Raw genomic sequence first — 20,175 nt, 5'->3', positions numbered from 1 at the left:
CTGGAGATCTAGGTGTGTATCTGAACAACTAGAGATACAGGAAGTTGTAATAAGATAGGGAGACGAGGGTCACTAGTTCTTTGACTTCCCTCTGTGCCCCCACCGGCCTTCAGCCTGGCTGTCTAACAGCAGACTGTACACAAGCTCTCTCCCCGCAGTCCATGGAGCTCTTCCCCAGAGAATGCCTGGGGTTCCCTTGGTGCCCCTCAGGGTCCCACTGGCCAAGCTCAGACAGGTGCCTAATTCAGATTTAGAAAGAAGACAGCTCAGAGCTGAAAATCCATAAACCCGGGTTCAAGTCCTGCTCTGCCATTCAAAGGTGGGGCAGCCCCAGGCACTCAGGCTCAGTTTCCTAGCCTCTAAAATGGGTATTCAACTCCACAAATATTTACAGAGCTCTGATTTTGTTCAAGGCCCTGCTCTGAATGTGGGGAGCATACAAAAAGGAATTTCCTCCTTTAGGAAGTCAGTCATGGACTGAGTACAAGAATACTAGCAGTCAGTTATTACACTCTACCAGGTGCTGTGCAGGATGACCATCAACCTGGAAAACAATCCCCAGAGCAATTCTGTAATAGAGGTAGAATTAGCCCCACTTGGGGCTTCCCTGGTGGCGTAGCAGTTAAGAATCCGCCTGTCGGGCCTCCCTGGTGGCGCAGTGGTTGAGAGTCCGCCTGCCGATGCAGGGGATACGGGTTCGTGCCCCGGTCTGGGAGGATCCCATATGCCGCGGAGCGGCTGGGCCCGTGAGCCGTGGCCGCTGGGCCTGCGCGTCCGGAGCCTGTGCTCCGCAACGGGAGGGGCCACAACAGTGAGAGGCCCGCGTACCGCAAAAAAAAAAAAAAAAAGAATCCGCCTGTCAATGCAGGGGACATGGGTTTGATCCCTTGTCCAGGAAGATCCCACATGCCGCGGAGCAACTAAGCCCATGTGCCACAACTACTGAGCCTGCATTCCAGAGCCTGCGAGTCACAGCTACTGAGCCCACGCACCACAACTACTGAAGCCCACGTGCCTAGGGCCCGTGCTCTGCAACAAGAGAAGCCACCGCAATGAGAAGCCCGTGCACCACAACGAAGACCCAATGCAGCCAAAAATAAATAAAGAAAGAATTAGCCTCACTTTTCATAAGAGAAAAGTAAGGCTTGAAGAAGCTAAGTGACTTGCCTATAATCTCAGAAGAGTCAAAGCCAGGGTTCAGACCCAGGGCTACCCGGGTCTCCACCCGATGGCTGTCAGAGAGTTTGACAACTTGCGAGCCAGGAGATGGAAATACGTGAGGAGAAGGCAGCCTGCTTGAAGCCCGTATGTTGGGAGGACCACCCGGGCCTTGGGCCAAGGCCTCACCTCAAGGTTGGCGGTTGCAGGGGCTCAGGACTCAGGCTGAGAAGGCGAAGGCCATGGTTCGGGTAGGGAGCTGTCCTGTGGAAGAGGGAGGGTGCAGTCCACTCCCAGGGCCGTGGGGGTCAGTGTGAGCCCTGGGGCTGGAGCCAGGATTCATGCTGGGGGAGGCAGAGGCCCCATGCCCGAGTGCAGGCCACCCAGGGGCCACTGCTCCTGACTCCATCTGCACCTCTCTCTCCCCCAGGGCACCCAGAAGCTCTCAGCCCCCAGCTCCTACAAGAGGGTGTGAGCTGCTGTGGACCAGGCTGGAGGGAAAACACCACCCCTATTCATCCACGATGCGCCCGGATGCTGTGGGGACAGAGACAAATACGATTCTGCCTCCACCCTCAGAGCTGAGACTGCCGTGTGAAAGTGTGTGCCCCACAGACAGACTCGAGCTTACAGGAGCTGTGAGAGAGGTCCGGGAGTTAGAAAGGAGGGAGTGGTCAGGTCTCCCTGAAAACAACTACTGTTCACTGAGTACATATCACATACTAAGCACTTTACCTGTGTCGTTTCCTCTCTCACCGAAAGCCCATGAGGTGGGGACAGGTATCCCCCACTTTTCCAAAGTTCACTTTATGCCAGTCACTTTTACAAAAGACCTAACATTAGCACCTGTTTTTGCTAATCGAAAGAAATCTGAAGACAATTTTCATTTTTAGGAAAAAAGCGAAAATAGCATCCAGCATCAGTTTTGCAGTGTGCCGGTACAGAGGCAGCTCACACCCTGAGCAGCCAGTGGCCCCGCCAAGCTCCTCCACCGGGAACTGCACTTGACATCTCAGCATTGTGAGCATCTGTGCTTTAACCTCGATTTATTTTGTGTATCCATTAGCAAGCTGTTGTGACCTAAGGTAAATTGCGTCTTTGCTTACGCCATTTCGGCTTACAAAAGGTTCACAGGAATGCTCTACTTTCAGATAGTGGGGAAACCTGTACTATTATTGTTCCCATTTTACAGATAAGGAAACTGAGGCACGGAGAAATTAATTAACTTGCCTGGGGTCTCACATCTAGAAACTGGCAGCACCAGGATCCAAAGTCCATTGAACTCTGGAATCTGTGCTGTTACCCATCATGCTGTCACTGAAGAAGGGACAGGCAGGTAGGAAAGACTGAGCAGAAAGCCAAACCTAATCAAGTCAGGACTCAGCAGGTGAGACAGGATTGGGAAGAGTAGGTGAGGCAGAGAGCAGTCTGAGCAAAGGCTGGGAGGGAGGACCTCGCAGCAGCTCAGGTTCTGTGGGCCTTAGACTGGAGACGTGGCCACCAGCCTCACCCTGGAGTCCTCATGAGCCCTGCCAAGCAGTATGGAGCAACAGGGCTCTGGGGTGCAAACAAGAGAAAACAACATTGGTTAATTTGAGCAAAAAAGGACTTTATTGGAAGGATACCAGGGAGTCGCGGAACTCATAGAACAGACTCAAAGGGCAGGAGGTATGGGATGCTGGCTGCCAGGACCCCGTGAGGACCCTGCCACAGGAGCCAGCTGTAGTGTTCTGCCATCTCCACACTGGACGGCGGAGGCCCAGGGCTGCCGCTGGACACGTGAGGCCACCAGCTCGCTGAATCCTCAATTATCCTTCCCTCTCTTCCTGGTCCTTGTTCCAGGTCCTCATGCAAAATCTGATTGGCTGAGCTCAGGTAGATGCCTATGTCCTGGTTGCTGGGATCAGGGGGAGCAAGCGTCTGGCCTCTTCATGCCCATGGAGGGAAGTGGCGTCTTGCAGTCAGCGCATTTGTAGAGGTTGAGACTGGGCAGCCAAAACCCAATAACCATCCATCACACGACTGCATGCACAGTGGGAAGTCGCCAAAGGGTTTTTTTTTTTAATTTATTGTGGCAAAGTACATAAAATTTACCATTTTAAGCATTTTAAGTGTACAGTTCAGTAGCATTAAGCACACTTGCATTGCTGTGCAACCATCACCGTCATCCATCTCCAGAACTTCTTCATTTTCCCAAAGTGAAACTGTCCCTGTTAAACAAGAACTCCCCATTCCCCCCTGCCCCAGTCCCTGGCACCTACCATCCTACTTTCTGTCTTTATGAATTTGACTGTTTCAGGTATCTCATATAAATGGAGTCACACAATATTTGTCCTTTTGTGTCTCATTTCACTTAGCATGTTTTCAAGGTTCATCCATGTTGTAGCATGTGGCAGAACATCATTCCTTTTGAAGGCTGAATATTCTATTGTACCTCTATATTGCATTTTGTTTATCCATTCATCCATTGATGGATATTTGTGTTATTTCCACCTTTTGGCAATTGTAAATAATGCTGCTATGAACACAAGTGTACAAATATCTTAAGACCCTGCTTTCAATTCTTTTGGGTATCGTACCCAGAAATGAATTGTATCAAAGGGTTTTAAGCAGGGGAGAAACAGCATCAGTTTTGTCTCCTAGAAAACTCATTCTGGCCGCAGTGTGGACAGTTTGGAGAGGTGAGAGTAAAGGGAAGAAGATCCACTAGGCCAGAGCAACTGTCCAGTGGCCATGGGGATGGAGGGATGTTGAGGGTGGGGCTGATGGGATGGGGTAAAGGAGAGGGTAGAGCTGCAGAGGACCCCAGTTTCCTGGCTTGTGCAACTCGGGTCAGCTGGTGGTGTTGCTAACATCAGGGGGAGCACAGGAAAAGGCAAGCTGGTGGATGAGCTGAATTTGCGATGACTTCTGAGTTGAGATACAATTTTTTTTTTTTTTTTTTGCAGTACGCGGGCCTCTCACTGCTGCGGCCTCTCCCGTTGCGGAGCACAGGCTCCAGACACGCAGGCTCAGCAGCCACGGCTCACGGGCCCAGCCGCTCCACGGCATGTGGGATCCTCCCGGACCGGGGCACGAACCCGCGTCCCCTGCATCGGCAGGCGGACTCTCAACAACTGCGCCACCAGGGAAGCCCAATTTTTTTTTTTAACATCTTTTGAGATACAGTTTTAGAAGACAGTTCTAGATTCCAGTTTGAAGCCCAGGAGAGAGGTATGGTTTGGAGATAGACTAGCAAGTCTTGAGCAAGGAGGCGGCCCAGAGAGAGCAAGCAGATTGGAAAGAGGGTCCAGGACTGGACCTGGGTGTCCTGATATTTCAGGGGAATCCAAGAAAGAGGGGCCAGCAGTGCCATGGCCCCAAGGTGTTCTCTGCCAAGGCTACAGAGGCCCAAGTTTTTAGCACTGGGCATTAGGGGGTCACTGGTTACTTCTGCCCAAGCAGTAAATGGAGTGATGAGGGCACCCAAAGTAAATGAAACAGAAGCAGAAAGCAGCTTTTGAACATTTTTCAAGGAGCTTAACCTTGAAAGGCATAATAGTAGCTGAAAACAGATGCTGGACAAAACTTTTTGGTTAGGATTAGGGTGGTTGTTTTTAACAATAAAATGAACATAAGCCTGTTTAAGACTTGTAGGAGAAAGAGGAACAAGGTCTCAGAGATGAGGGAATTGGATCAAAAGCCAAAATGCAAAGCTTGGCCTTGAAAAGAGGAGCCTGCTCTCCTCTGGGTAAGGGAAGGAGGTAGAAGTGGGGAGGTTTAGGGAGAATTAAAGAATTTAAAGGCCTTAATTTGTTCTAAGGACTAGGAGGCAAGGCCAAGCGTAGGAAGGATGAGGGGAAGGACAGTGGTCGTGACACCTGCATCAAGGTGCACGTATGTCCCTGGGCCTCCTCTGGCCAAGTGCGATAATTCCTGGGAATCGCACCTTTGACTAGCTCCCCAGGGGGTTCTGCACCCACTGCTGTAGAGCACCCAGGTTGGGCCAGTGTGTGAGGAACTGGCTCCTTCACAGGAGTCTGTCAGGGAGAGGGGGCGGGGAATAAGAGCTGGACTCGGGGTGGGGTGGAGGGTTGGTTCCCAGGCGCTAAGCGAAGCTCTTAGCAGCCTCACCCCAGACCGACCTCTTTCCTCCTGGGACAGGAGGGTACGGACGGGGTTCCCCTTCTTAGAGGAGTGGGTGAGTGACTGGACAGAAAAAACAGACCTGCGGGTGGGGTGGGGGTGGGAGTGATCTACCACAGACTACTGGAGGCCAGGCTGGCAGCCCCCCATACAAAGGGACAGCCCTGGTGACACAGCCCAAAGAAGGCATGGCTTCCTGGGTCCCACACCTTCAGCTCTGCCTTTGACCCAACAAAAGAAACAGTCTATGAACAGGCAGAAACTCTTTAATTGTTGTTTTCTTTAAAAAACAAACCCCAGTTTTCCCTTAAACTCCATTCTTAGTTTTTCAGGGACAGAGAGAAGTTTGCAGTCACGACATCAACTCAGCATCATTTGGCTACTCCCGACTCTGCAGGACTAAGACATTTCCCAGGAGCTGTCCCGCCAGCCAGCGAGGACGAGACTCTTCAGGACTTGTAGGCCTTGCAAAGAGTTTAACTAGCGCCCACCGGGCCTGTGCCGTTTTGGGGACCCTAACCAAGCAAGCACTCGTCTTCCCTGATATTCTCTGCTCTCCACTAGCCTCTCCACACTCCTCTTATCCCCTACTTCCATGAACCTGTAAACATCAAAAGGCACAAAGGCCTGGGCTATGGCGGAAGTTGTGGTTGGGCAGCCTTTGAAAGTTCACCTTTTAACAATATTGAGAAAAGAGAAACAGGGGCTAGGGGAGTGGGGAACCCCAGAGACGATGAGATGACCCCACCCTCCCCCTAGTTCAACTCCTAGCACCTACCTCAGGCAGTGTCCTCCTGTGAGAGGACACTATGGAAGCTGAAAGTTAAAACTGCTATCAACACTGGCCCCTTTCTGGCACGTGAGAAAAGCTTCCTAGAACTTTACGAAATGCTAATGTCACCAGGACCATTCAACTCCTAAGTTCTTCTTCTAGAGCTAAGTAGACGCTGTACATTTTGTTTTGTAAAAAACAGGTACGAGTGATAAGAGGGGGCCCCTTCCTGCCCTCTGCAGTTATCAGTCCAGATGCCGTGAGCCTCAGGTTCTGGGGGGTCTGGAGACACCTTCCCTCCCCAAGCGGCCACTGCTCCATCAGCCTGCATTTAACCGAACATCTCAGCAACAGCACACACAACTATGAAACACAACTTCTGTGCAGCAGACATTTACAGTCTGAGACCCAACCAAGGCTTCCCTCCCTCCTTCAAAACTTAAGACTATAGGCTGAATATCCTGCTTCTTCCTCACAGACAGAATTGTCTCCAATCCATGGCGACAGTCCTCCCGGACCATCTACAGAATCTAAGAGGAAACCCGAGCCTCGTTACCTAGATGCACTCATGGCTGGGAACCAAGCCTCAGCAGAGGCAACTCAGTAGAGAAAGCCCGAGGCTGGCTGTGGCCCTCGGCATCCATCTCTGGTGGGGCTGCTACAGAGCGGCCACATTTCCCCACAAGAGCAGAGGTGCTCTCTCTCTCACCCCCAGCCCCCAGCCCTTTCACCTCTTCTGGCTGGGCCGTGACTCCTACTCCCTAGTCTGAGGCCCGACTGGAAACAGGCTGGGATACTCTGGGACGTAGTGGGGAAAGGATGGTAGGTGACTGACTACAGACAGGACACCAGTGCGGGGCTGGGCCAGGCGGGCCCCGTTTCCTCAAGCTGAAACGGCTGCTGCCGCTGTGCCAGCCCTCAGAGGACAGGCCTCACGTGCAGCAACAGCGCGTGCACAGGTAACAAGACCAGGGGAGGGGACCCCAAGTGTCTTCTCCACAGGGAGAGGGGACTATGTACAGGGGGAAGAGGGGAGTCTGGCCAGGGACACCCTCACTTCATCTCATTCAACCAGGAGATCAAACTGCTCAGCAGCTTCAAACTCAGCATTCATGGCCGCGGCCCACTCATCCAGCTCCGATTTCTGGGGGAAGAGAAATGGGGGGCAGGTGAGTGGAGAAGCGGGCACATTGGCTGGAGCATTTCCACCCATACCCTGCAGGCACCGCCTTTCTCCCGTGACAGCCAGGGCTGAGGCCCGGCCCTGCACGTGTCCCAGTGCGTCTCCCCGTGTGTCTGGCGTGACGGCAGAGGAAGGCCCCTGCCCCTCACTCACCAAGATCTCCGGCACCTTCCTCTTCTTTCGTTTCTCTTTCACGGCCGGGGGAGAGATTCCAGGGAGAGTTGTGTCTGGGGCCCAGGGCTTCACAGGGACCCTGGGGACCTCAGTTAACTTTGAACCCACCACAGGCGAGACTCCAGCCAAGTCTTCTGTCACCAGCAGCCCCTCAAAGCCAAAGCAGGACCGGCGGCCTGGGGTGGAGGTGGAGGCAGAGCCAAGAGTCTCCAGGCGGCTGTAGGACCGCCTGACTTTCTTTGACATTTCCAAGTCTCTGGCGTCCAGGTCTCCTTCCCCGGAGTCGGACTCAACATTCAGGGAGCACAGCACAGGAGTGGAGGCGGAGGTGACAGGGACACTACATGTCTGGAAGACGTCCTCCCGAGTAGGCTCCTTGCTAGGAGGGTTGTTTTCTTTCTCCAAAAAAACAGCGATCTGTACCAGGACAGAAGAGAGAACGCCTCCCTGTTACTTGGCTATGTTACTTACTTCAAGAAAGGCCCAAGGAGATTTAGGGCAGAAAGAAAGACCCACAGGACCTAAAATGTCCATCCAGCCAATAAGTCCTATTGGTCATCTGCCAGGCACTGGGAGTACAGCAGGGAAGAAAACAAAGAAGACCCCTGTCTCCACAGTGCTTCCACTCTGGTGGGAAAAATAGAGAATAGGGAGAATCATGTCGTATGTTAAGCACTTTGGAAAAAACCAACAGGACTGAGCATACTGGGTGGGGGAAGGGTTTGGAATTTTAAGTAGGTGTAGGTCAGTGTAGGCCTCACTGAGGTGGCATTGGAGCTATGACTTGAAGGAGATGAGGGAGTAAGTCATCTGGAGGAGAAATGTTCTAGGCAGAGAGAACAGAAGGTGCAAAAGTCCTGAGGTGAAAGCGTGCCAGTCAGGGTCAAGGAACAATAAGGCTAGTGTGGCTGAAGTGAGAGGGAGTGAGGCGAGGAACTGAGCTTGGGGTTCGAGAGGTAATGGGGGTGTTATAGGGCATTTTGCAGGCCACTGTATGGGGAGACCCATGGAGAACCTTGCTCCGAGACCCAGGGAGCCATGGCAAGGTTCTGAGCAAGAAAGCACTTAATCTGACATGTGTATTAAGAGGTTCACACACTGGCTTCTCATAATTCCAATCTCAGCTGAAATGCTGCCTCCTCAGGGAGGCCGTCCCTTACCATGGGACGGAGACCAGCCCCATCTCACCTCTGCTAGTCACCCTCTGTCACTAGCAGAGGGTGACTAGCAATGACCTCTTTCCTGGACAGTGAGCATCACTATCTGATTGTGGCTGTTCGCCGGTTGACTGTGACGCCAACTAGAATGTGCGCGTCACATGGGAGCGTCTTCATCTGTCTGGCTGACCTTGCCTGTGCCCAACACCTTCAGCAGAGCCCTGTGTGGAGCCGGTGTCCCATAATCACTGAATTAACTTTCACAAAACTTGACGCTGAGCTTTGTGACAGCCAAGACAAGGTGAGAAACAAGACAAATTTAGGGACCCTTGTGGTTTAACAGAATTATATTGAGAGAGACATTTCCTGGCTACAGATTCTGGGGAATCTGCCCCATGAGTCTTAGTAAAAGGGATGCTGAACAAAATGGGAGTCACCCAGACGACTTCCTCTTCAATCCCTACAGCCAAGCAGTCATCGAAGTCCTTGCGCATTTTTTGTTCAATATCTCATGAATCTGTCATTCAACCAACAAGAAAGAGTGGCCACCATAGGGGAGACAGAAGTCCCTGCTCCTAAGACAACAAACATGCAAACAAAATACTCTCGGCTATTCATAAGGCCTATGGAGAAATATATCAGGAAGGCTTCGGGGAGGAAGTGTCCTCTGAGCTGAGTCCTGTGTGATGGGGTGGTCACGCGGTGAGCCAGGGGAAGGAGCAGCACTCTGCCTTTACCTAACTTCAGGCTCCCACCATCTCACTTCGGGATTCCTTTCATGCCCGCCCACCTGGTCTGGGGTCCCCAGAAGGCTTTCTGCAATCCATTCTCCACCCAGACCCTAAAGAGATCTTTCTAAAACACCCAAGCCTGCCTCAGTCACTACCTTAAGACTCAGTTTAAACACTTCTTCTGTGAAACATTCCCTGAGCTACCTGGTCTGGGTTAGGTGCCTTTACAGCATCTAGTACTTTCTTTATTGCAGTCCTCAGCACACTATGTTGTCACTTACTTGTCTTTCTCCCCATTTGACTGTAAGCCCCGTGAGCCACTCAAAGGCAGTTAGTATTTCTCATTCATTATATCTTCAGGTACAGATCTTCTTTTAATGAGACATCCTTAACAATAACTTCTGCTAAAACAGTTAAGGACATTATACTACACTGAGAACAATAGACGAGGAAGAAGAAAGTAGTTAAGACACAGCTCAACTTTTAAAGGAAAATGGTAGAGAATACAGGGCATCAATAGCTAAACGCACCAAGTGTGCAGGAAGTAAGCAAGACTGGCGATACACATAGGTGTCCAAAGGCAAATTGTTTCAAACTACAGCAAATAGCTCCCTGGGCAGACGTGAGCAGCCATTATATTCCGCCCCAGCTCTAGACTGTCTGCCCTGGATTCCCCTTAACTAAGAAAACGAAAATGAACTCACCCGGGGGCTCCTTCGAGGCGAATGAACAGACGAGATCTGTGGAGACAACACGAGTTGATGATCCCACTTCTGGCTCCCCACCTACACCCCCTCTCTCTGCCCTCACCTCTACAGTATGGGCCACGATCTTCTTCAAGACGATGGGCTTTCTGACTGGAGCCGCCTGGGGTGCCTGGAGAAGAGGGGTGAACTTGAGCTCTACATTAGCCCAGGGGCCTCCGGGGCAGGAGGAACTGAGGAACCCGGGGCTCACCTTAGGCCAGATTTCCGGGAGGATGCTTGGGATATCAGAGCCTGATTTCCGCTGGGACCTCCGCAGAGACTGAGTGGAAGTTGGGGCGCTGGGCCCTGGAAAGAGAAAAATTTAGCAGGTAGGGGAGGACTCTAGACCTCAGAGTCTAGAGAACAGGTGCTGAAGAGAGCGAGAGAAGTTCCCAAACAGGCCCTCTGGGGGCGTCTTCTCGGGCGGGGGACGAGCCTCCTAGGGCGGTGGGGGGAGGGCCTTCCTCACGGAACTGCGTCCCACAAACTGCTCAGCCCCATCTCTCCCGCGCGCCCTCCGCTCACCGGAACACTGGGCGGCCCCTCCGGACCGAGTTCTCCTCTGGGACATGTCTAGCCTTGGTCTCGAGCTCTACTGCCGCAGCCGCCGCTGCCGCCGCCGCCAGGGCTCGCGCCAACCCGAAGGGCAAACGTTCGAATTACCCGCCTTACCCGGGAGGAAGCGGAAGTGACGTGAGGCGGGAGGGCCGCCGAGCTCCGGTCACCCCTTTTCCACCCGCCTCCACGTCTAGCGTCTGCAGGGGCGGGGCCAGAGGCGCGCTGGTGTCATCAGCGCGCGCCGCACCCGGAAGAGACGTGGCAGTGGAGGGATAATCGGAGGGTTCTGAGCTGGAGGGAGCTGAGCGAGAACTCGGCTGAGTGCTGTCTGACCTTCCGCGCCTCGGGCCGGCGCTCGCGCCCGTGGGGACGGGTGCCGCAGCCGATTAGTAACACAGAGCGGGGTCTGTGGGGAAGGTGGGGGCGGGGCTTGGAGGGGGTGGGGCTCGGGCGGGGCCCCTAGGGGCGGGGCCGGTGGTATTGGAGAGACTGATGGAGGGGCCTGGCCAGGGTTGGGATGCGGGAGGAATCTGGAGTCTCCGGAGGTGGGATTTATGCAGGGGGCGTGGCCGGAATGGAGAGGGAAGGTGGGCAGGAGTTTGGGGTTGGGGCGAGTACGAGAGGTGTCTAGGGCAGGTAAGAGTGGAAACAACTGGGCTGGTGAGTGCGTTGTGGCGGCCACCAGAACCTGGCTCCCTGCCAACTCAGACTCCTTCCTCAGGGTCGACTATGGGGCTTTGCAAGTGCCCCAAGAGGAAGGTGACCAACCTATTCTGCTTTGAACACCGGGTCAACGTCTGCGAGCACTGCCTGGTAGCCAATCACGCCAAGGTGGGTGTTCAGAGGAGCGGCTGAGCAGGGCACTAGGTGGGCAGGTAGTATTGACTTCCTCCAAATCCATGAAGGGCCTGGCCCTAGAATGGAAGCTCCACAAGGACAAGGACTTGTTTATTTTGTTCACTGTTCTATCCCCAGTGCTTAAGTCAGAGTATGGCACACGGTGTGTGCTCAATAAATGTTTATTGATTGGTCAAACAGAAGGATCAATCTCCTCTGTGATGAGAGAAAAAGAGGCATCTGGGCTTTGGGGAGATGGGCTGTGGAGTTCTTGCTCCAGTTGTGACCTCTTTCTCCCACTTCAGTGCATCGTCCAGTCCTACCTGCAGTGGCTCCAAGACAGCGATTACAACCCCAATTGCCGCCTCTGCAACATACCCCTGGCCGCCCGGGAGACGACCCGCCTGGTCTGTTATGGTGAGGCCTGGGCACCTTATGGGGGGATCAGGACAGGCCCAGCGTGACCAGTTTCCAGGCACTCCCCAAGCAGCAGGACAGTGACCTCTCAAGCCTGGGAGGCTGGAGCCCCAGATTCTGGTCCAGCTAGGTTACTTACCTGCTGTGTGAGCTCAGGCAAGTCATTTCCCCTTTCGAGGCCTTAGTGTTTTTCCCTAAAAAGTAAAGCTTCTAGCTTCTTCCCTGCCAATCTCTAGGGTTGAGCGAGAGCCAGTCAAACTTGTGGGTGTGGTTGTAGCTGTGAGCAGTAGCTGGCCATACCAGCAGTGAGCTGAAAGCATGGGGCTTTCAGACATTCAGGATCCATTTCTGATTCCAAGATTAAACAGAGAGGAACTGCATCCCTCACAGTAATGTCAGCTAAAAGAAGTCAGCAGGGGCATGTTGCATGACCTTGACCTGACTCTGGTGTAAGAGCCTTACTTAGCTCCACTTTTTGAAGGAACTAGTGTAAAAGAGTGCGCTCCATGTATGTTTCTCACTGTGTGTTTATATGTGCATGAATTGAACGTGCATTGTGTCTTTACATAAGTGTTAGTGTATTCGTTAGTACTATGGGTGAATGAATGGGTAACTGTTGTATGTGAGCATATAAGCACAGGTGTGTTGTGGGGTTGCAGGAGAATTCCTGGGTGAGGGTGCTTACGTGTTAGCAAACGTGAGTGTATAGATGTGTATGTGAGAGTCAGTGTGCCCGTGTGTGTGGATGGCACCTGCGTTTGACATGTATATAAACACGTGTATATCTGTGCCCATGGATGTGTACACCCATACGTGTTCCTGTGTGTATGTCTAGTAACCTTTTCTGAAACTGTTCTTGATGAGCTGTTAGCCTAATGAGCTTGTGAAGAGTGTGAGTCCAGAGAGGACTCATGGAAAGGGTAGGTGGCATCTTCTTTCCACCCCCAAGTGGGCTGGGAAGTTTGGCAGCATCTGCCTTGACTTAGTCAGATAGTGGTGGCCAGGAAGGCCAAAGTCTTAGGGAATACTGATGAAGTGGACCTGGGGTGAGGATGGGCAGGAGAAGGCCCTGGGTTTACACTTATGTGTGCATGTATCTCTGCAGCAGGCGGGGGGCTCTTGCTGGGCTAGGGGTCCTAAGTGTCTTCTTCTTCATGTCTTTCCTCCACTACTTCATGGGCCCTCAGATCTCTTCCACTGGGCCTGCCTCAATGAACGTGCTGCCCAGCTACCCCGAAACACAGCACCTGCTGGCTACCAGTGCCCCAGCTGCAGTGGCCCCATCTTCCCTCCAACCAACCTGGCCGGCCCCGTGGCCTCCGCACTGAGAGAGAAGCTGGCCACAGTCAACTGGGCCCGGGCAGGACTGGGTCTTCCTCTGGTGAGAGCCTGTATCCCCTGGGTCCCACCTGGGCCAGGTGGGTGGGTGGGGACAGCACTGGGCAGGCTGGTGACATCTGTTCTTTCCTCCAGATTGACGAGGTGGTGAGCCCAGAGCCTGAGCCCCTCAACACTTCCGACTTCTCTGACTGGTCCAGCTTTAATGGTAAGTGGTGGTCTCCACCTGCTGTTGAGGCCCTTGCCTCCCTGCTCTGCTGATAGCTCTCTTCCTGCCCACAGCCAGTGGTAGCCCCAAACAAGAGGAGATAGCCAGCGCTTCTGCTGCCCCAGCCTTCTACAGCCAAGTCCCCCGGCCCCCCGCTTCCCCGAGCCGACCCGAGCAGCACACGGTGATCCACGTGGGCAATCCCGAGCCTTTGACTCACGGTGAGCCGGGGAATTGTCCAGGCCAGAGGAGGACAGAATGGGAGTGGGGTGCTTTGCGTGGAGGGAGCTCGGGGGTCTGGACACCCACCCACAGGGACCCTTGCTCACTCCATCACAGACGTTACCTCCCCACAATTCTGAGATGCTCTGTTAGGCTGAGAAGGGCTGGGATCTCTTGCCCTCCCCTCTCCCCACCCCACTATGGGACAGCTTTCCTGAGCCTGTGGATGCCGGTGGCTCTGCCCCTGCAGCCTCATCCCCAAGGAAGGTGTATGACACGCGGGATGATGACCGGGCACCAGGCCTCCATGGGGATTGTGATGATGACAAGTACCGTCGCCGGCCTGCCCTGGGCTGGCTGGCCCAGCTGCTCAGGTACATGGGGTCAGGTGGGGCAGGAGGCCAGGAAGGGGGAGGAGGGGAAGTGAGAGCCAGAGACCCTGGCAGGACGATTTCATGACAAAAGGGGCTTGTTCTGGGTAATAAAGGGACCTGGTATAGAGGATGTGCACCGAAGCCTGGGCTTGGGTCTGCCCCGCTCTGGGTGTTTCCTCGCGTGCTGCGTATGAGGTTCGGACTCGGGCTCTTTGAGGCCCCTTCCTGCTCTGACACCCCCCAATCTTTGTGACTCTCCTTATGCCCGACACATTGCAGTTTCAGAACACAGTTGTTGCCTCAGCTGGTTTGAGCTGCACAGTCAGCCTGGTAGTGGGCAGGCGCAGGGATGATCACCCTTGAGGAAACCAGGCTCAGGGATGGTGGCGCTGGGGCCGGAAGACAAGCGTCATGGCTGGGTCTCTTCTCCCGGCTGCAGGGGCCGCCAGGGACTGGAGGCCTGACCTGACTTCCCCCTCATCCCCCCAGGAGCCGGGCTGGGTCTCGTAAGCGGCCACTGACTCTGCTCCAGCGGGCAGGGCTGCTGCTGCTCCTGGGGCTGCTGGGCTTCCTGGCCCTCCTTGTGCTCATGTCTCGCCTGGGCCGGGCTGCGGCTGACAGCGATCCCAACCTGGACCCGCTCATGAACCCTCACATCCGTGTGGGTCCCTCCTGAGCCCTTGCTTATGGCTGGGCCAGCCTAGGAGCTGGGGGCCTGAGGGTGGGTAGGGGAGGAGGTCCAGGGGCCCTTCTCTGCTCCTCTTCCTCAAGCCTGAGACACAAAGATCCCAGGCCCAAAGCCAAGTCCACCAGAGTGGCTGCGGGCTAGGCCTGGGGTTCCTGCAGATCAAACATTTGTCTTGACCTGCTTCTCCTGGGTCTCCAGCTTTCCCCCTCCCTCCCCCAAAGGAGCTGACAGGTGGAAATAAATGACAGACTTTATTAAAACATCCGAAGCAGACTTTTCCTTCCCCCTTCTCAGCCTGGGCCCCAGGCCTCAGTGGCTCTCTTCCCGGTACTCAATGGCCAGAAACTCCAGGGACAGGCGGTTGAAGAACATGGCTCCATTGAGCACTGGGCAGAGGAGAGAGCCCCCATCAGCCTTGCCTGCCCCCTCCTTGCTGCATCTCAGGGTTCCAGAGCTCCCCCTCCCCCTGTGCACACCCTACTCACTCAGGATGGTCAGGGAAAAGCATCGACGAAACTTGTCATGTGTCATCTCAGCGTAGAGTGACCCCATGGCGGCCCAGCAGATGCCGATCACCTGGGAGAACTGTAGGCCCCATCCCGTGGGAGAGTGGCCCCCTGACACAACAGGGGGGTTTCCATCAGCCCCTGGGCCTCCCCTGACCAGCCCTCGAGCCCCTGCCCTGGCCTACCATCAGGACAACTGTGTAGCGGAAGCTCATGCGGTCATAGTGGTGGGTGACGCAGAAGTTGTGCACGTCGCTGGCGAAGATGGTCAGGTGTATGAAGAAGAGCATCAGTGCAGCCATGGTGAGAATCATGCCTTGTGGGAAGAAGAGCACGGCCACGCGGTCCCGCCACTGCATCCTGGCAGCAGAGCAGACTCAAAGCAGACGGTACAGCTTGAGCAAGCGGACACTGCCCAGGCGGAGCAGCGACCTCTCTGGTTCTGGAGCGCACAGTCTGGAATAGCCGTAGGATTCTAGAATCAGGAGGACACAGAGAACAAGATTCTAGAGCACAGGCTGTTTCCAGCCAGTACAGGAGTGTTTCATGGGTGGCCAGGGCAGCTCTGAACTATGGAGGGGGGCCTGGCTAAAGGTACAGAGCAGCGGGGCCCTAGCGTGTTGAGGGAGGGACAGTGTACCTCACCATCCCAGCCCACACACTTTGTGCTCTTGGGCAAATCTCACTAAGTCCTCAACAGTTCCACGCAGGAGGTAGTGTGGGCACATTCTGCAGATGAAGAACTGGGGCTCAGAAAAGCAAAGGGGGGACTTCCCTGGTGGCGCAGTGGTTAAAGTCCACCTGCCAATGCAGGGGACACAGGTTCAAGCCCTGGTCCGGGGAGATCCCGCATGCCATGGAGCAACTAAGCCCGTGCGCCACAACTACTGAGCCTGTGCTCTAGAGCCTGTGAGCCACAGCTATTGAAGCCCGCGTACCTAGAGCCCATGCTCCACAACAAGAGAAGCCATCACAATGAGAGGTACACACACCACGACGAAGAGTAGCCCCTGCTCGCCGCAACTAGAGAAAGCCCGCGCGCAGCAACAAAGACCCAACACAGACAAAAAAAAAAAAAAAGAAGTGAAGGGGCGTGTAGGTCCTCAACAAGTCTTAGGCAGATGAGAGGTCAGGTGTAATCGCTCCTAATGAGATCTCTCCAGTAGAACTGGAGGATGTAACCAGGTGAGGGCAGGCCTGGGCTGGATCACAAGCTCCAAGTATTTGTTCCAACCCCTAATGGGGAGGAAGTAAGGGAAGGGACAACAGATTCTCCATAGCTGTCCCAGGACCTTCCCACATCCTCCCCAGGTGGGCCCTGGAGAGCAACTGGCTTTTCCATCTTCTCCCCAGATGTTCTTCCAACACATGATGCTGACCAGCTCTCCCCTCTGCTGCCTTCCAGCACTCAGCATCTTAACACTCATTGTCTACCATTCCAAGAGTCCCATGAGAAAGCTGGGACTGGTGGCACAAATCCTATTTTATACACAAGCCTGGGGCACAGAGAGGGATTGTCAGCTCAAGTTTTTGCAGCCAATGAGTGAGGGAATCAGTACTAAGACTAATATCCACTTCTACCCAAGGCTGTGGAATGTGCAGGGACAATAAGATGCCAAGAAAAAAACATTTCCTCTGTACATGTGAGAGGTGAGAACTCCAGGACTGTCAACAAAATAAGTCAGAAAACTGGCCAGAAATGGTGTGGAGGGACATGCAAACTCCCAGGAACTAAAGTATTAGAGAAGAAGAGTTGATGTTGAACTTGGCCAGCCCCATTGCCTCCTGCCTGACTGTCTGCCCCAGAAGTCAGGTCCCAGGTCAGGTCAAGACGGGAAGTCTCCTGCCTGGAAGCAGTAAGGTTAAATAAAGCCTGACACCACCATCCATTATTGCTGCCCCGTGTCATTAATCACAAGAGACCCTCAGACCCCCGTCTTAACACATTGAAGGGGTGATGCCCGATGCCCAGTTGTGTTCACACCATTGAAACAACTGTTTGCACTTTAGTTCTCATTTGAATACAAATGAACGTTTTTATGTTAGGGCTTCTACCTCAATGTCATTTAAAAAAATTACCCCCATAGTGTATGAATATGTTCTTGTAAAAGATTTGCATCATACACAGGCATACAGAGGAGAATGTACCAGTCTCCCCCCTCCACCCCAACACCTACAGAGGTAACCCCTTCAACAGTTCGGTGAGTGGGCATCTTTTGAGTTCCTTATTTTTTACAAAAAACTTTAAAAATTTTTATTTTATTTATTTATTTATTTTTGGTTGCATTGGATATTCGTTGCTGCGCGCGGGCTTTCTCTAGCTGCCGCGGGGGCTACTCATTGCGGTGTGCGCGCTTCTCATTGCAGTGGCTTCTCTTGTTGCGGAGCATGGGCTCCAGGCATGTGGGCTCAGTAGTTGTGGCTTGCGGGCTCTAGAGTGCAGGCTCAGTAGTTGTGGCACACAGGCTTAGTTGCTCCGCAGCATGTGGGATCTTCCTGTACCAGGACTTGAACCTGTGTCCCCTGCATTGGCAGGCAGATTCTTAACCACTGTGCCACCAGGGAAGCCCTGAGTCCCTTCTTGATGTAACTTCATACACCTACATGTACATCTACATGCATAATTTAAAAAACAAAATCACACCATATGTACTGTCAAAGTATAAGTTTCAGAAAGTTAAAAACATATCTAAATAAAGAATAAACATGTAACTAAGATGTCTTAACTCATCGGTGAAGGGGTTCCCCCTCAGTAAGGTAGTAATGCATCTTGAGGAGCTGGATATTGATAGGCATTTAAAGAGGAATATTAGAACGTGATTACTAGGTTAGATACACAATTGGCTGGTGTCCTACAGGGCAAACAAACCAAATTTTGAGGTTATTTTTCCATTGGATATAGATGTTTTGCATCTCTTTGGGACAATATCTAAATAGCAAGATCAAACAAATGTACACTCCTATAGGTAATTAAACCTTGGGTGGGATTGTGAAACAATGCCCCAGTATGATATTGGAAGGTCATGCTACTGTCTGTATTCCAAATTTTGGATAATTTTTCTTAACAGTATTCTCCAACTTTTTTTTTTAAGTTTTTAGATTTCTTGGAGTAGATCTACATCTTTCTACTCTTTTTAAAGAATATATTTATTTATTCAGGCTGCGCTGGGGCTTAGTTGCAGTGGGATCTTCGTTGCAGCATGTTTAGTTTCGGCATGTGGGATCTTTAGTTGTGGCATGCGGACTTCATAGTTGTGGCATGAGAACTCTTAGTTGCAGCAGGCATGTGGGATCTAGTTCCCTGACCAGGGATCGAACCCGGCCCCCCTGCATTGGGAGCGCAGAGTCCCACCCACTGGATCACCAGGGAAGCCCCTAAATCTTTATACTCTTTTCTTCATTTTTCTTAAGATTATAGCTTGATAAGCTTAAATCTTCATGTATATTTTTTATACAGCCTCTGAGTATCCCATAGAGTCAGGGGTCAGCAAACTTCTGTGAAAAACAAGATAGTAAATGTTACAGGTTTTGCCAGCCGTACGTCTCTGTTGCAATGACTCAACTCTGCTGTTGTAGTTAAAAGTAGGCATAGGGCTTCCCTGGTGGTGCAGTGGTTAAGAATCTGCCTGCCAATGCAGGGGACGTGTTTGAGCCCTGGTCTGGGAAGATCCCACATGCCGCGGAGCAACTACGCCCGTGTGCCACAACTACCGAGCGTGCACTGTAGAGCCCGCAAGCTGCAACTACTGAGCCCGCGTGCCACAACTACTGAAGCCAACATGCCTAGAGCCCGTGCTCCACAATAAGAGAAGCCTCTGCAACGAGAAGCCCGCGCACCACAATGAAGAGTAGCCCCGCTTGCCGCAACTAGAGAAAGCCCACGTGCAGCAACAAAGACCCAAGGCAGTCAAAAATAAATAAATTAAAAACAAAAAGCAGGCATAGATAATATGTAAATGCATGGGCATGGATGTGTTCCCATGGACACTGAAATATGAATTTCATATGATTTTCACATCATGAAATGCCATTTTTTTCAACCATTTAAAAATGAAAAAAGAAAAGCTTACAGGCCATATGAAAACAGGTGGTGGGCTGTGTTTGGCTGGCAGGACCCCTGCCAAAGAATAAAGTGGTTTCCATTCCATCCCTGGCCCCCCAGCCCATCATAAGTAATGTTTCAAGGACCACACTGACAGTCTTTTTCTGCTTTTCATCCATTCAAACTCAGCGTGTCTCAGTTTGAACTGCAAGTCTTTCCCTATCTTCAGCTCTTCACCTGGGTGAACAGCTGTACCTTTGTCCCAATCGGAAACCTGAGAATTATCTTCAACATCTCCACCTAACCCCTCAGTCAGCACATCCCATCAGTCACTTAAGATGTGCCAACTGTGTCTTCTAAGCAGCGTATAATAGGAGTTCTCAAGTTCAAGTGCACCAGAACTACTTGACTTAAAAAAAATAAGCTAGGTCTGAGGGGAGCCCAGAGTCTTTGCAACATGCCACAAGTAATTCTGAAGGCAATTCTGATGCATGTCAGAGGACCAGGCCTTGAGAAACACAGCGCTAGAGGCACTGTGCAGCACTGTACATGCATTTAATCCTCACAGCCCCCTTGTGAAATAGGTACCCCAATATTAGGAATGGGGGAAACTGAGCTGCTACCCCCGTAACAAGGCAGTGGCAGGATGCCAGACATACCCTCTCTGGCTCCACGGCCCGCGCTCCGTCCACTGCATCTAGGGACATATTCCGCAGGCCCTTGTCTGCGGGGGTGCAGGGTTGGAAGCCACGACTCGTCCTCCTTCTGGGAGGACAGCGACTCGACCAGTTCTACAAAATCCTTCCTGCGAAGCTGGGGGAACCCAGGGCTCTGGCGGAACCTCTTCGCTCGGGGAGGAAAGGTGCGGGGGAACTCCAGTCTCGAAGGACCCAGGGCTGCAGGGGGACGTTTCACCTGAAGGACTGCCTTGTTTCAACA

General features: G+C 52.8%; 3 protein-coding genes across 8 annotated transcripts; 1 reads left to right on the top strand and 2 right to left on the bottom strand.

The window, feature by feature from the left end:
* Positions 1-5,371: 5,371 nt before the first annotated feature.
* On the bottom strand, positions 5,372-10,747 carry CDCA5 (cell division cycle associated 5). Its single transcript, XM_082629034.1, has 6 exons — positions 10,572-10,747; positions 10,258-10,352; positions 10,111-10,176; positions 10,005-10,040; positions 7,392-7,829; positions 5,372-7,199 (listed from the first exon to the last, which is right to left on the bottom strand). The coding sequence occupies exons 1-6, from the start codon at positions 10,615-10,617 to the stop codon at positions 7,119-7,121; spliced, it is 762 nt and encodes a 253-aa protein (XP_082485160.1). The 5' UTR covers positions 10,618-10,747; the 3' UTR covers positions 5,372-7,118.
* An 83-nt stretch (positions 10,748-10,830) lies between these two features.
* ZFPL1 (zinc finger protein like 1) lies at positions 10,831-14,948 on the top strand. Of its 6 annotated transcripts, none has more exons than XM_082629033.1 (8): positions 10,831-11,008; positions 11,326-11,435; positions 11,747-11,858; positions 13,046-13,239; positions 13,332-13,404; positions 13,479-13,625; positions 13,877-14,000; positions 14,490-14,948. In XM_082629033.1, exons 2-8 carry the CDS (start codon positions 11,334-11,336, stop codon positions 14,674-14,676), a joined length of 939 nt encoding a protein of 312 aa, XP_082485159.1. In that variant the 5' UTR covers positions 10,831-11,008; positions 11,326-11,333; the 3' UTR covers positions 14,677-14,948. The 6 variants fall into 6 exon arrangements, with proteins under 6 accessions (XP_082485159.1, XP_082485155.1, XP_082485154.1 ...); XM_082629029.1 differs by lacking the exon at positions 10,831-11,008 and adding an exon at positions 11,127-11,149; XM_082629028.1 differs by lacking the exon at positions 10,831-11,008 and adding an exon at positions 11,158-11,240.
* Positions 14,949-14,976: 28 nt separating this feature from the next.
* Positions 14,977-20,113, bottom strand: TMEM262 (transmembrane protein 262). The gene is made up of 4 exons (XM_082629035.1): positions 19,896-20,113; positions 15,380-15,669; positions 15,174-15,273; positions 14,977-15,074 (listed from the first exon to the last, which is right to left on the bottom strand). The coding sequence occupies exons 2-4, from the start codon at positions 15,551-15,553 to the stop codon at positions 14,998-15,000; spliced, it is 351 nt and encodes a 116-aa protein (XP_082485161.1). The 5' UTR covers positions 15,554-15,669; positions 19,896-20,113; the 3' UTR covers positions 14,977-14,997.
* Positions 20,114-20,175: the final 62 nt, after the last annotated feature.

The sequence above is a fragment of the Mesoplodon mirus genome, assembly GCF_964341445.2.
Source record: "Mesoplodon mirus genome assembly, chromosome: 7".
NCBI lineage: Eukaryota > Metazoa > Chordata > Mammalia > Artiodactyla > Ziphiidae > Mesoplodon > Mesoplodon mirus.
This window is presented reverse-complemented; position numbering and strand designations above follow the sequence as displayed.